Here is a 15466-nt window from a genome sequence, read left to right as displayed (position 1 = left end):
GTAAATTAAATGGCTGGGTACATTTGGAGCTTGCTCCAAATATTGAAAAATATCTAGTAAAACAGACCGTGTATCCTAGGCACATTTTTGGTTTTAATATTATCTGCTTCAAAACAATTCATTATTATTGAAAGTTAAAGCAACCATATGTAGATAATTTACTTTTGTCTTTTGCTCTTGGGTATTGAGACTGTCACTGATCGTTTCCATTTACCATTCTATTAATCATTGTAGCAGGTTCCAAATAAAATGTGCTGTCTCGTTTATGTGGTGCTCTTAACGTATCGATACCCAGCTCTAGAGTGTGAAATTTGCATTGTTTTTGGTTTTTAAAATAGTAATCATATTGTGACAATTATTGAGTGGAATGAGTTGTTTCATCCTGTGACATTAGCAGAAGTAATTACTCCGCAGCAGACTGACTCAGGGAGAAAACAATTGAGAGTTTTTATAATGATGGTAGAGAAAAGCCAAGCAAAATGACACCTTTTATTGACTAACTAAAAAGATTACATATTGCAGTCTTTTTAGTTAGCCAATAAAAGTTGTCATTTTGCTTGGCTTTTCTGTACATTCATAATGGCTAACATGGAACAACACCCTAGTATAATGATGGTAAAAATTAAGGTCTTAATTGTATGGAAATGCTTTGCAGCAGCTTGAAGCTGGACTGCTCAGGTACCACAAATATCCAAACATCAAAGAGCTGAAGTTGTGTGTGGGCAAAAATTAATTCTAAAGTCTATGTAATCTAAGTGATAGTGTTGGGGGGGGGGGGGGGGGGGACGGGGATATTGTCTTTCTTGGCAAGGGACACTGCACCAGATATTCAGGCTAAAGATACAGTTATTATTTAGGTGGGTTCCTTCTCCAGGAATTTGCAGTTATTTTGTTTTTTTGGTTATTTGTGAGATTGGTTAATCTTTTTTTTTTCTGGCAGCTTTTAGTAGACGGTCTCTTGTAAATGTAAGCAGATTACGTGTTCTTTTTCTTGTTAGCAGTCAAAAGCATTTTTTTTAAATGGAGGCAGCTTCAAGCGCACAATTGGTCGTCATGCTTTTGATTTCATATAAGAGTTCACTATGAAAGAGTGAATCCAGGATAAATGTTTCCATTGTCCTTTTTTCACCAACTGAAAACGTGTCTCATATAGATAACAACAAGTTAAATGATAAAGCTGTGTCTCTATCATCAGTACATCATTAATTAATCTTTATCCTGCAAATTGTAAGTTTTAATGGATAATTTCAGCCAGGGCTGTCAACATTTTACTTTATAATGACTTGTTGCTGGCATTTAAATTACATGATGGCTTCTTGTTCAAATAGCTACTCAACCAAAACTTTTTCGTCATATGTGGTTTTATGCAGGCTTTTCAGAAACTATGACAGCACAATTTTAACTTGTCAGTGGCAAATTTTATATGCTACTTCAGTTTTACTGCATACATCTTATTTTATTTTGTTTTAAACAGACTCCTACGGCAGGTTTCATTGTTTTATCTTAAATTTCTCCCATGATGCCTGTTAAACTGTCTGTGATTTATTTATTACTAGCCAACCTGCAGCGTAGCATACGACTTTTACTTCCTCTAGATAGTCAGGTTCGATCGTCTTCTCGGTGCTCCTCTAGAGGCCGCGAGCGACCACGGCAGGGCCGATCCGAGGACCTCACTCATGTCATCCATGAGTGCAGTACTGACTTTGAATACTAGCTTTTTATTACAGTATTGGTAGAAAGATTGCATTTTCTGAATTTTGGTATCAAATTTGTATTGAAGTATTTGTTCTAGTGACATCCCTAGGAAACACAATGTAGCTTCAGTGAGATAATACAACTTTATCCTAAAACTATGCTTAGTTACAGAGAAACCAGACATGTCAAACACTAGGAGTTAAATTTAAAACAAAGTCCAGACAGCAAGCCTTGTATCAGGTGGTAAGCCTTTAGCAGTTACAAAGTTGTAGTCTTTGCTTGTGAACACTGGTACACTATTGTAGGTGGTTAGTCTGACAATGATGTAGAATAAAATATAGCCAAGCCTCCCCTTTTATGTAGTGTTGCTTGATGATGTAATCCTCTTGGAAACTTGTTAGTAAATAGCCTAAAAGCTGCATCAGCTATATTCCGACAACTGATAATTTGTCAATTGTCTTCTTAGTTTTCAGCTAGATTACTTTGATTACTACCACATAGTTTAACGCAATAACATGTTAACAAAACGGCTCTCTAGCATTTGTTTCTTATCTTATCAGCACACAATAGTTATTTTATCTGAGCTCAAAGATTGTATAGACATGGCACTATATTATTATTTGCTTTCACATTTGCATATCTCCCATTAGCCTTCTTGACTGAACATCAATATCACATAGTACACTGGTAGAAATTTTTGTATGTAACTGTTAGCATGGTTTAGAACACCAGGAAGCCCCCTTTGTTACTCGCTGCAAAAGTGGCATACAGGTTGCATTGACGTGGTGAAGCGTGGACTTCTGTTAAGTTCTGTCACAATGCGTCATTAAGGTGGGTACTACTGTGGAGGTGGAAAAAGAAGCTGAAGAGACAGCAACTGAAGTTGTTTGACTTCCACGTTACAAAAAAAAAAAATTAAGGTCTGGTTAGGAAAAAATGTGCATGCTCAGTTCATACAGTCTTCATTGTGTTAAAGCTAAGTTTAGATGTTCATTGGCAATTAAGTAGCATATTTCCTATATGTCCTAAAGCTGAGTGTGTGTTTCAGTGATTAAACTTGTAAAACCATGTATGTTTTGCAGAAAATGTATGTCATAATAAAATTGTGGACTGTGGAATCTGGCTTCTTAAAATTTGTTTTCTGTGTTGCTATATTTTGTATGCTCTATAACGTGATGACACATTTTTTCTCATCAAAACCTAAAACGTAAATTTTTTGAATGGGTCAATTCTAGCTTGTATGTTGTTAACTGCACTATCAATACTCTTTCTGCACAATGCTCACATATTCATTTTACAAGCATTACATAACTGAGCAACTGAAAATGATGCAGAGATACAAAAAAATTGAAAAATAAAGAACTACAAACCAATAAAAATTAAGATGTCATTTCTGCCAGCAGAAAATACATTTATGAATTATTGTATGCATATAGATACTTTCCAAAGTCTATGATAAGGAAAGTAAGGTTGCTAGTAATTACAACCTGCCTGAAGAAAGGACCTCAGTTTCCTCGAAAGCTTGCACATTGCAATTGTTTTAGTTAACCAATACAGTGATCCCTCCTCGATCGCGGGGGTTGCATTCCAGAACCCCCCCGCGAAAGGTGAAAATCCGCGAAGTAAAAACCATATGTTTATATGGTTATTTTTATATAATCACGCTTGGGTCACAGATTTGCACAGAAACACAGGAAGTTGTAGAGAGACAGGAACTTTATTCAAACACTGCAAACAAACATTTGTCTCTTTTTCAAAAGTTTAAACGTGCTCCATGACAAAACAGAGATGACAGTTCTGTCTCACAATTAAAAGAATGCAACTATATCTTCCTTTTCAAAGGAGTGCGCGTCAGGAGCAGAAAATGTCAGAGAGAGAGAGAGAAAAGCAAACAATCAAAAACCGTTAGGTGCTGTTCGAGCTTTTAAGTATGCGAAGCACCGTGCGGGAAGCATATCGCTTGACAAATCTGCCGCCAGTAAGCCCAGCAAGGAAGGGAGCAATGTGAAGGTAGTCTTTAAGCATTTAGACGAGCTTCTGTATCCTCTAGGGTTGCGAACAGTCCCCCCTGCTCACACCCCCTCCGTCAGGAGCAGAGAATGTCAAAGCGAGAGAGAGAGAGAAAAGCAAACAATCAAAAATCAATAGGTGCTGTTCGAGCTTTTAAGTATGCGAAGCACTGTGCGGGAAGCATATCGCACAACAAAGCAGCCACAAGTAAGCCCAGCAAGCAAGGGAGCAATGTGAAGATAGTCTTTCAGCGTTTTTTGAGGAGCGTCCGTATCTTCTAGGGATGTGAACAGCCCCCCTGCTCACAATATATTTGAGGAGTTTTATTTAATACGTAATACATGCTCTGACTGGGTAGCTTCTCAGTCATCTGCCAATAGCGTCCCTTGTATGAAATCAACTGGGCAAACCAACTGAGGAAGCATGTACCAGAAATTAAAAGACCCATTATCCACTGAAACCCACGAACCAGCGAAAAATCCGCGATATATATTTAAATATGCTTACATATAAAATCCGCAATAGAGTGAAGCCGCGAAAGTCGAAGCGCAATATAGCGAGAGATTACTGTAAAAGGTGTAATTTTGCTTGACTAATCATTGTGCCCATGGGATTAATAAAGATTGTCTAATCTGAAGGGCTTGTCTAGTTTTGAGTGTTTATTGGCACAAATGAATGTTAAGTGTTCTTTACCAGCTCTATTAACCAGTTGCTTGCTTGTGACCACTGCCTGTTCCTGAGATCATGGGGCTATGATTTTTATGAGAGCTAATAGAAAATTGCTGTTCCAGCAGCTTGGTACCACAGCTGGATTTAGTATTAGTACACTCTTTAGGCATTGTTCAAAGATGTAACATTTTAAACTTGGAACATTTGCGTGGTTGTAAATGTTTTAGATATGGGAAGGAGTTTTACAAATATCTTTGCATAAAGTCTTGTCTCGCGGGACTTGAAATTTTCTCTCGCGGGATTTCACTTTCACCAAACAACAAATCTTTTAATTCTCGCAGATACGCCTCTTTATTGGGAAGAAACGGTACTTTTCCCTGATGGCAACATGAAATAGACAAACCAGTCTCCGACTTAGTTTAAATCCGAACAATATATTCAATCTCTTTTCGCTGTTCCGTTACTTCACCAAGTAATATTATTCGTTTGTTTGCTCTAATGAATCTTTAATATCATTTTTTTGAGACTTTCGAATTTTTGTACTTCCATTATCTCTAACCTGCTCTGCGTGTGTATTGTGCCAGCGTTTTTGCTTTCTTTATGACATTCTACTTTTGTCATCTACTCTTTGTCTTTTATTTCTGGCCCTTGCTGTGGTTATATCTCTTGGTACAAAGTCTCGTCTCGCGGGATGTGAAATTATCTCTCTTGAGAAAGTCCTGTTTCGTCTCTCTTCCCAAGATTTTTTTTATTATAATAGAGAGATGTCTTAAACAATACAGGTAGTCGTCAATTTACAACCACATTCGGTTCCACGGACCGGCAAAAGATAGTACAGTAATCCCTCGCTATATTGTGCTTCGCCTTTCGCGGCTTCACTCCATCGCGGATTTTATATGTAAGCATATTTAAATGTATATCACGGATTTTTTGTTGGTTCGCGGATTTCTGCGGACAATGGGTCTTTTAATTTCTGGTACATGCTTCCTCAGTTGGTTTGCCCAGTTGATTTCATACAAGGGACGCTATTGGCAGATGGCTGAGAAGCTACCCGGCTTACTTTTCTGTCTCTCTTGCGCTGACTTTCTCTGATCCTGACGTAGGGGGATTGAGCAGGGGGGCTGTTCGCACACCTAGACGATAAGGACGCTCGTCTAAAAATGCTGAAAGATTATTTTCACGTTGCTATCTTTTGTGCAGCTGCTTCCTGAAACGACATGCTGCACGGTGCTTCGCATACTTAAAAGCTCGAAGGGCACGTATTGATTTTTGATTGAAAAACAAACTGTCTCTCTCTCTCTCTCTCTCTCTCTCTCTCTTTCTCTGCTCCTGACGGAGGGGGTGTGAGCTGCCGCCTTCAACAGCTTTGTGCCGCGGTGCTTCGCATACTTAAAAGCAAACAGCCCTATTGATTTGTTTGCTTTCCTCTGTCTTTCTGACAGACTCTGCTCCTGATGCGCACTCCTTTGAAGAGGAAAATATGTTTGCATTCTTTTAATTGTGAGATGGAACTGTCATCTCTGTCTTGTCATGGAGCACAGTTTAAACTTTTGAAAAAGAGACAAATGTTTGTTTGCAGTGTTTGAATAACGTTCCTGTCTCTCTACAACCTCCTGTGTTTCTGCGCAAATCTGTGACCCAAGCATGACAATATAAAAATAACCATATAAACATATGGTTTCTACTTCGCGGATTTTCTTATTTCGCGGGTGGCTCTGGAACGCAACCCCCGCGATGGAGGAGGGATTACTGTACTGTATAATAAGTCTCTTTAAGTCTTATTTTTTGTTTTACATCCTTTTTTAATCATTTGAGAATTTAAGAATTCTTAGCACATTGTGTAGATTTTCTTTCTTTTTTTTTTTTTTGTTTCGTTATTACATGGATGCGGAACTTTTTAAAACTTCACAAATTCATTCTTTGTCTGTGTCATGTTTTGTCATCAGAGTGAGCCTCGCCCAGTGTTCATTGTGTTAATGTTAACTATGAGAGGAATGTACCAGTAGAGTTTGAGCACTCAGGTTTTCTGTTTTAACATTTCAGCCTGTTAATAATTAACATTTACAGATAAAGGAGTACACTGTAGTTTCATTAGCCCTTCCTGGTGGTCACACAAAATGTCACATTGTGAGTTAAATTGCAGAAGCTTTCGAGGTTAACCAGATTCAAAGCCAGAGTGCAACAGTGCAGCACGTGCCTTGAACACCAGTTAATATTGGGTAACTGTTGAAACCGCTGCAGGTAATAAACTGAGATCAAGATAAATGAATCACGGCATATGGAGCTAGAGTGGCAAAAGCTGTTGTTTGACCGTGAGATGTGGTAGCGGTCATAAGTCGAATGGTCGTAAGATTCATGGGTTGTAAGTCAACGACTACCTCTATACACAAACAAAATCACCCTCACAAAAAACTCATGATTAAGCTTTTTAAGATGGCATTGGTTCAGCATATATTTGTATCTTAGTGGAGTTTGTAGTGTGTTTATTTGGATACTTTTGCTCAGTAATTCTATATTAAAGTTCTGCAAGTTTAATAACTTTGTTTCTTTTTCTATTACAGGCCGACTTAACTGGGATTAAATGGAGACGGTTCGTATGGCAAGGTCCCACGTCTGCTCCAATCCTTTTCCCAGTAACAGATGAGGATCCTATTCTGTGCAGCTTCAGCCGCTGCCTGAAGGCAGATGTGTTGAGTGTATGGCGGCGACATCAGACTCCTGGTCGTCGCGAGCTGTGGTTGTTTTGGTGGGGAGAGGATCCCAACTTTTCTGAGCTCATCCATCCAGAATTAGCAGGTGAGCAATAGGAACATTTTACCATTTTACTTTCGATGTCTTTGTCAAGAACCATGAAGGACAGTTGCATTTTACAGCACACAAGATGGATAAGAACATTACCCTATCCACAGGTCATAGGGGGTGATGTAGGCTGCACGTTTATCCCCTTGAACCCTGCTCTCCCGAGCATTTTGGCACTTTAACCCTGCCTGGTTTAAATCTTGTTTATTAATCACACAGCAGTTTATCTTCATCGGATCTTAAGTCTGTTTTCTACCTGTCTTGTTCAGTGTTTCACAGGACTCTGGATTAGGCCTGTGTTGTTTGTTTTGTTTTTTTTTTTTTTTTAATATAATTTGTACTAGGTGGCTTTGCCCCCTGCTTGTTAACCCCCGGGCCTGCACTACGCCCTAACCTTTTTGTGGTTCTGTCGCTTGTGTATGGGGATGCGGATATACAATTTAAACAGATTTTTATTTTCATGGGAATTGTTATATAGTGCATCCGGAAAGTATTCACAGCGCATCACTTTTTCCACATTTTGTTATGTTACAGCCTTATTCCAAATTGGATTAAATTAATTTTTTTCCTTAGAAGAATGGCCTTAGTCAGGGAGGTGACCAAGAACCCGATGGTCACTCTGTCAGAGCTCCAGAGGTCCTCTGTGGGTGAGAGGAGAACCTTCCAGAAGGACAACCATCTCTGCAGCAATCCACCAATCAGGCCTGTATGGTAGAGTGGCCAGACGGAAGCCACTCCTTAGTAAAAGGCACATGGCAGCCCGCCTGGAGTTTGCCAAAAGGCACCTGAAGGACTCTCAGACCATGAGAAAGAAAATTCTCTGGTCTGATGAGACAAAGATTGAACTCTTTGGCGTGAATGCCAGGCATCACGTTTGGAGGAAACTTGGCAGCATTCCTACAGTGAAGCATGGTGGTGGCAGCATCATGCTGTGGGGATGTTTTTCAGCGGCAGGAACTGGGAGACTAGTCAGGATAAAGGGAAAGATGACTGCAGCAATGTACAGAGACATCCTGGATGAAAACCTGCTCCAGAGCACTCTTGACCTCAGACTGGGGCGACGGTTCATCTTTCAGCAGGACAACGACCCTAAGCACACAGCCAAGATATCAAAGGAGTGGCTTCAGGACAACTCTGTGAATGTCCTTGAGTGGCCCAGCCAGAGCCCAGACTTGAATCCAATTGAACATCTCTGGAGAGATCTTAAAATGGCTGTGCACCGATGCTTCCTATCCAACCTGATGGAGCTTGAGAGGTGCTGCAAAGAGGAATGGACGAAACTGGCCAAGGATAGGTGTGCCAAGCTTGTGGCATCATATTCAAAAAGACTTGAGGCTGTAATTGCTGCCAAAGGTGCATCGACAGAGTATTGAGCAAAGGCTGTGAATACTTATGTACATGTGCTTTCTCAATTTTTTTATTTTTAATAAATTTGCAAAAACCTCAAGTAAACTTTTTTCACGTTGTCATTATGGGGTGTTGTGTGTAGAATTCTGAGGAAAAAAATGAATTTAATCAATTTTGGAATAAGGCTGTAACATAACAAAATGTGGAAAAAGTGATGCGCTGTGAATACTTTCCGGATGCACTGTATGCTTAATAGAACTATTTTACATTACATTAACCATATTAAAAAATAGTAAAACTTAATTTGAAAGTAACTTATGTTTCATGTTGTGTTAGTTATTCATTACATAATATGATTTTGTTCTGTTTGGCTTTGAAATTAACACGCAAATACTTTTTAAACTTACTTTTACTGTAAAATTTCAGTAAAATCAATTTTTTGAATTCAATTTTCATCAATATCGCGTTGAATTTTGATTCTGTGTTTGGCCTTTTATCGTGACAGCGCAACATTTAACTGCCCATGATTGAATTTTGTTTGCTTGGCTCTGAAATTTGTTAATTGTCTTTGCAAAATTCTAATTGTCTTTGCAAAATTCTAATGGGAAACCGTTAACGTTTTAATACGAATGGCATATCAGGATCTTCTTTGTTGTCTGTTATCCACGGAAGATTTACTACATTACCTTTCTTGGATACATCCTTCTTTCTACAGTAATTCGTGTGGTGGAAGACCGGACAGTGTTAACAGTTGTAGGTATTCTTCAGGATATTGTAAGTTGATGTTTTCAGGTTCCGCACGATCAGCACCAACTGTTTCAGCATAGTCTATTGATACAAATTTAAACAATTTTCTGTGTAACCGATCGACATTTTTGGTGTTAATTCGTATGTCTTCATCGTTTCTCGGTGCTATGATTGCCCATGTACTCATTTTTTCTGTTGATAACCCTTCATGATGAAATTCTTCAGTAAGATTTGGACATAATACTCCTTCTTTAATTGGGAACTTAAAGTGAGGAAAACGTTAACATTTATAAGCTGAGAGATCAAAAACTGTGTGTATCAAAAGCATTCACACGAATGAGAGGTGAGAAGACCGCGTGCGTAGTTAAATATGGTTGAGAGGAGGGTGTGACTTGAAAAAAATCTCATGGCCTAAGTCTCATCTCGTGGGACTGCAAAAAATCTCTTGGAAAAAGTCTTGTCTTGTCCCAAAATTTTTTTTAATATATATGCTTCCCATTGGCCAAATTATTTTCCATTATAGTTTTAAATTTGTTATATATAAATATATATATATATATATATATATATATATATATATATATATATATATATATATATATATATATATATATATATATGATCTACATTTATACCAAAACTTTTGGTATGTTATCTTCTGCTGATTTGATTTGTTTTTCAAATGAATTCATAGCTTGGATGACAAATACTTTTTAGTGATTCTTATTGGTGAAAACTAAGTTCCTTCTTACTGTCATTTCACATTTCCTCATTAAGGTCAATTATCTGTTTAATTACAGAGATGACCAAACTTTTAAAGTGAGATCTACTCATTTATTCTTTTGTTGACAACAGTGTACCAGTGTCATCTGTTGTAGGAAACCAGTGTCATCTGTTGTAGGAATAATACAACAGCAGTATCCATCAGTAAAGTAACCAATTTACATCACATAAAAGCAAGTGACCCATGCTACAGTGAACTTGTACTAGTTTGGGATAAAGAGTACTGCACCCTAATGTGCGATTTAACAGGGATAATTATGGCAGTTGTGGATGGATTCAAGTCTTGGTCAGAATACGAGATGTTCACCAGTCATTGTGGATCTGTGCTTTGACTAGATTATTTTCATGTGAGAAAATGGAGATTCACTTAAATAGCTTGAGCTAATATAATGGTATATCATCTTGTGTTGATGTGCTTCTCTTTCAACAGCAGGTCCCCCTCTATTATTGATCTTTCATTGTACTGTCATTTTGAAAGTTGAGAATTGTATTCTGTGCTGTTACTGTATCCAAGTTAAAGAATGACCCTACTCTTAAGAGTATATCTCCCACATCTAAATTTGGGCAAAATGGGACTAGCATATATGAGCCAACAGCATCCAGTTACAAAAAGTGAGGTGAATTCGGAGTAGAGGTTGTAATTTTCTTCAAGCTGTGCTGCGTTTTTGCTCTGGTGCTCAAACTCTGAAAACATACACCAGTCAGCCAGAACATTTAAATCTCCTTCCCAATATTGTGTAGGTCCCTACCTTGTACTACCAAGAGAGCTCTGACCTGTCAAGTGATGAACTTCACAAGATCTCTGAAGGTATCCTGCGGTATTTGGTATGGAGACATTGGCTGTAGATCCAAAGTCTTATAAGTTGCGAGGTGAGGCCTTCATGGTTGTGACTTGTTTTTCCAGCACATCCGATCAGACTGAGATATGGGAAATGTGGTGGCCAAGTCAACAACTTGAACTCTTCATTATGTTCCTGAAACCATTCCTGAACAATATTTGTAGTGTAGCATGGCACATTATACTGCTGATAGAGGCCACTGCCCTTAAGGAGTACCGTTACCATGATGAGGTGTATGTGTTCTGCAGCAATCTTTAGGTAGCGGGTATGTGTCAAAATAACATGCACATGAATGCCAAGACCCAGGTTTTACAAGCAGAACATTGCCCAAAAGATCACACTGCATATCCCAGCTTACCTTATTTCTATAATGCCTCCTTCTGCCCACATATTTCTCAAATAAATGAAGCACACACACCTGGCCGTCCTTGATCTAAAAGAAAGTATGATTTCTCCCATCAGGCCACCTTCTTCCATTTCTCCATGGTCCAGTTCGAACGCTCACATGCCCATTGTAGGCACTTTTGGCTGTGGACAGAGATTAGCATGGGCACTCTGACCGATCTTCAGCTATGCAGCCCCATACACTTTGTGTTCTGACACCTTTCTCTCATGGCCAAAATTAATTTTTTAACTTAGTTTTTAAGCAGTGTATGTTTCAGTAGCTCTTCTGTGGGATTGGACCAGATGGATGGATAGATAGTCCACCACTTGTTCTATTTTGGACTACTTTTGGCAGGTAATAACCACAAGACATGCCATTTTGGTGATGTTCTGGCCCAGTCATCCAGCCATCACAATTCAGCCCTTGTCTGAGTCTGAGTTAGATCCTTATGTTTGTCCATTTTTTCCTTCTTCCAACACATAACCTTTGAGACCTGATTGTTCACTTGCTGCCTAATATATACTCCCCCTTGATAGGTACCCTTTTAATGAGAATTAATGTTATTCACTTCATCTGTCATTGGTTTTAATATTGTGGCTGCTTGGTGTATAATTAACTCTTTTAGGGAGGATGTCGACAGGAGGGATTGAGGGCGACAATCGGTTGTTAATAGCGACAAAAATCACTATTACGTCACAGGCATTCCCTCACTGCTTGGAGGAATGTTGGACTCATTGACTCGGCATCTAATCCTTGCATGTGCGTGAGTGACGAAATGTAAACAAATGTAAACCAAGGCAAGATGGCATCGACATGTCACGAGGGAGCGAAGCAAGTGCAGAAAAGAAAATACTCTGCAGACGATGTTTTGCGCATTATTGCTGAGTTGGACTCTGATTTTTCAGAATCTGATTTTGTTGAGAGTGCTCAGGAGATCGAGCAAGAGAGTGAGGATGATCGGACACCAACTGATGCCGCCCCAGCTGATTGGCTGCCAGCTGCGTGCATTCGCGCAGCCGATGCACCTACAGCAAGGTTCACGTGGGAGGACTACCCAGACATTAATCCGTGTGAGCCAAACTGGCTTCCGGACTTAACAAAATGGCATGGCTTGCTGTTGGACAGATTACCAGCCGCTGGACTACTTCAGGCTGTTTTTTCCTAAGGCTACTTTTCTCCTACTGTCAGATGAGACAAACAGGCTATGCAGAGCAATTTTTTGAATTGCGGGCTGCGCTTGCACTGCATTCTCATTTTTCAAAGTGGAAACCCACAACAAAAGACAAGATGAAGGGCTTTGTGGCATTACAAATAGAGGTAAGACTAGACTGGCGATATAACTTAAGGGAGCATTGGTTCAAACGTGCTTTGTCCCCTGGTGGCTTTGGACAGGTTATGCCGTGTGATAGGTACGTGCTTCTGCAAAGTTTTATTCACTTCTGTGATAACCAGAAGCAAATCCCAAGGGGTGAGCCAGGCTTATAACCCCATGTATAGACCTATAAATATAAATAAATATAAATATAAATAAATATCTGGGAGTGCAGCTGGATGATAAATTAGACTGGACTGCCAATACTGATGCGCTGTGCAAGAAAGGACAAAGCCGGTTATACTTCCTTAGAAGGCTGGCTTCCTTCAACATCTGCAATAAGATGCTGCAGATGTTCTATCAAACAGTTGTGGCGAGCGCCCTCTTCTACGCAGTGGTGTGCTGGGGAGGCAGCATTAAGAGGAAAGACGCCTCACGCCTGGACAAACTGGTGAGGAAGGCAGGCTCTATTGTTGGCATGGAGCTGGACAGTTTAACATCTGTGGCAGAGCGAAGGGCGCTCAGCAGGCTCCTATCAATTATGGAGAATCCACTGCATCCATTAAATAATGTCATCTCCAGACAGAAGAGCAGCTTCAGCGACAGACTGCTGTCACTGTCCTGCTCCACAGACAGATTGAGGAGATCGTTCCTCCCCCAAACTATGCGACTCTTTAATTCCACCAGGGGGGGTAAACGTTAATATTTAACATTGTACATAGTTATTGTCTGTTTTTTTCACCTGTATTATTATCATTCTTTAATTTAATATTATTTATTGTATCAGTATGCTGCTGCTGAAGAATGTGAATTTCCCATTGGGATTAATAAAGTATCTATCTATCTATCTATCTATCTATCTATCTATCTATCTGTCTGTCTGTCTGTCTGTCTGTCTGTCTGTCTGTCTGTCTGTCTGTCTGTCTGTCTGTCTGTCTGTCTGTCTGTCTGTCTGTCTGTCTGTCTAGTTCAGCCCCTGCTTGACATTGTGGAACCAACATGTAAATAATTTTATCAGCCTGGCCGTGATTTGTCTGTGGATGAATCTATGATAAAATACAAGGGACGCCTTTTTTTCCGCAAATATATGCTAGACAAGCCCACAAAGTATGGCATAAAGGTTTTTGTACTGGCAGAAGCAAACGCTGGTTTCTGCCTGAAAGAAATGACTTATACAGGAAAGTATTCCTTTTAAAGAGAGAACTGTCCCTTGACAAGTCAGGTTGTGCTGGAGCTGCTTCAGGGCTATGAACATTTGGGTCATGTTGTGTACATGGACAATTTTTATGCATCACCAGAACTGTTCATGGAGCTACAGAGCAGGGGAATTGGAGCTTGTAGCACAGTGAGGGGGAACAGGAGACACATGCCTTCACAGTTGAAGCCAGACAGGCTGAAAATGAAAAGAGGTGACAATCCTGTTTTCATGCGGGCAGAAAACTTGGTGGCAGTGGCATGGCACGATGTCAAACGGGTGACTTCTCTCTCTACAGTATACACTAACAATATATGTGAGAAAGTTATTTGTCAAAAGGGAAACCCAGAAGGTTGGAAGCTGGACACACCAGTTGCACTTGAGGAGTACAACTGTAAAATGGCTGGAGTTGATCGACTGGATCAGATGCTGGGGTCATATTCTTATGGCCATAAGTCCACCAAGTGGTACTACACTATGTACCATTGCATGTGTGAGATTGCACATACAAATGGCTATATATTGTTCAAGCAGGCAAACAGTGACAGCACTATGACTGCAGCAGATTTCTACAAGAAGGTGGTTGACAGCTTGCTGGCAGAGTATGTTGCAGTGCCTTTGGCAAAGCGAGGAAGGCCATCACAAAGAGCAGTGCCAGACAGGCTGACTGAGTGTCACTTTCCTGCAACAAATGAGGAGAAAAAATACAAACCTGACTGTTTTGTGTGCAGCAACAGACAATTGAAAAGGAGGCACCAATGCAACACATATTGTAAGCAGTGCAATGTGGCAATGCATGCAGTTGGCTGCTTTGAGCGATATCATACTTTGCTGTGTAACATGTACAGTATGTGAAATCCTATAGTATGCAGGCTCATACAGCATGCAAGACAGTAACATTTGTCAAAAATTATTTTTGTTGATATGTTAAACCATTGCTTTGTGTTCTTTTTTTAAAAAAAGTTAGTTTTTGGGGGGAAAAAATTCAGCCCTAGGAGAAAAGAAACAAAAAAAAAAACAATTAGCCCTAAAAGAGTTAAAGTACCCAAGGTACTTCTGAATGCTTCTTAAAGGTACTGTTGAATTGTGGTAATTAAATGTCTTTTACTGTTGTGCCCATAACTTGGTTAATAACTAGATGTGGAATGACTGCTTATCTTTTTGGGGTGGGGTGGGGTTGGGCGGCTAAATATTTCTTTTGCAATTTCAATATTCAGTATTCTAACTGGTCGATTTTATGTAATCATTTACAGATTTCTGCATGTTTTAAACCCTATTTGACCAGCAATTTTATAGAGACAGAATATAAAATACCTATACAGTAAAAGGATACTTGCATAAAGAAAATCCTGTTATGACTTTTGTATAAAAGATGCTGTGATCAGTTGATAGATTGATTGACCACTGAGCTAAATCAGCCGATTTTCACTATAAAAGACTCGAATCAGTGATCTGTAAATTGGCTGATCATAAACAATGATCTTTTCAGCCCAGTTGGCAAGAAACTCCACTTTAATGAATTCAGACCTGTTTATTTTGTCTTTTAATTAAAACGAACATTGTTTGAGTTTGGACAGCAAGCTTTTGTTAAGTGCAGCAGCTTACATTTTTAATTGGAAAAAGAAAAGATAAAGAATAGATGAAGAATATGAATTAGTGGGGCGGAGTGGTGGCTCTGAGGCTAA

General features: G+C 39.4%; 1 protein-coding gene across 1 annotated transcript in view; it reads left to right on the top strand.

The window, feature by feature from the left end:
• med13a (mediator complex subunit 13a) overlaps window positions 1-15466 on the top strand; it is a 277360-nt gene that overhangs the window by 78077 nt on the left and 183817 nt on the right. The window contains exon 2 of the mRNA XM_051930909.1: window positions 6936-7170. Coding sequence (XP_051786869.1) covers window positions 6936-7170 — 235 coding nt within the window. The remainder of the gene's footprint in view (window positions 1-6935; window positions 7171-15466) is intronic.

The sequence above is a fragment of the Erpetoichthys calabaricus genome, chromosome 8 (assembly GCF_900747795.2).
Source record: "Erpetoichthys calabaricus chromosome 8, fErpCal1.3, whole genome shotgun sequence".
Classification (NCBI taxonomy): Eukaryota; Metazoa; Chordata; class Cladistia; order Polypteriformes; family Polypteridae; genus Erpetoichthys; species Erpetoichthys calabaricus.
The sequence above is the reverse complement of the archived record's forward strand: the minus strand, read 5'-3'. Positions and strand labels throughout refer to the sequence as shown.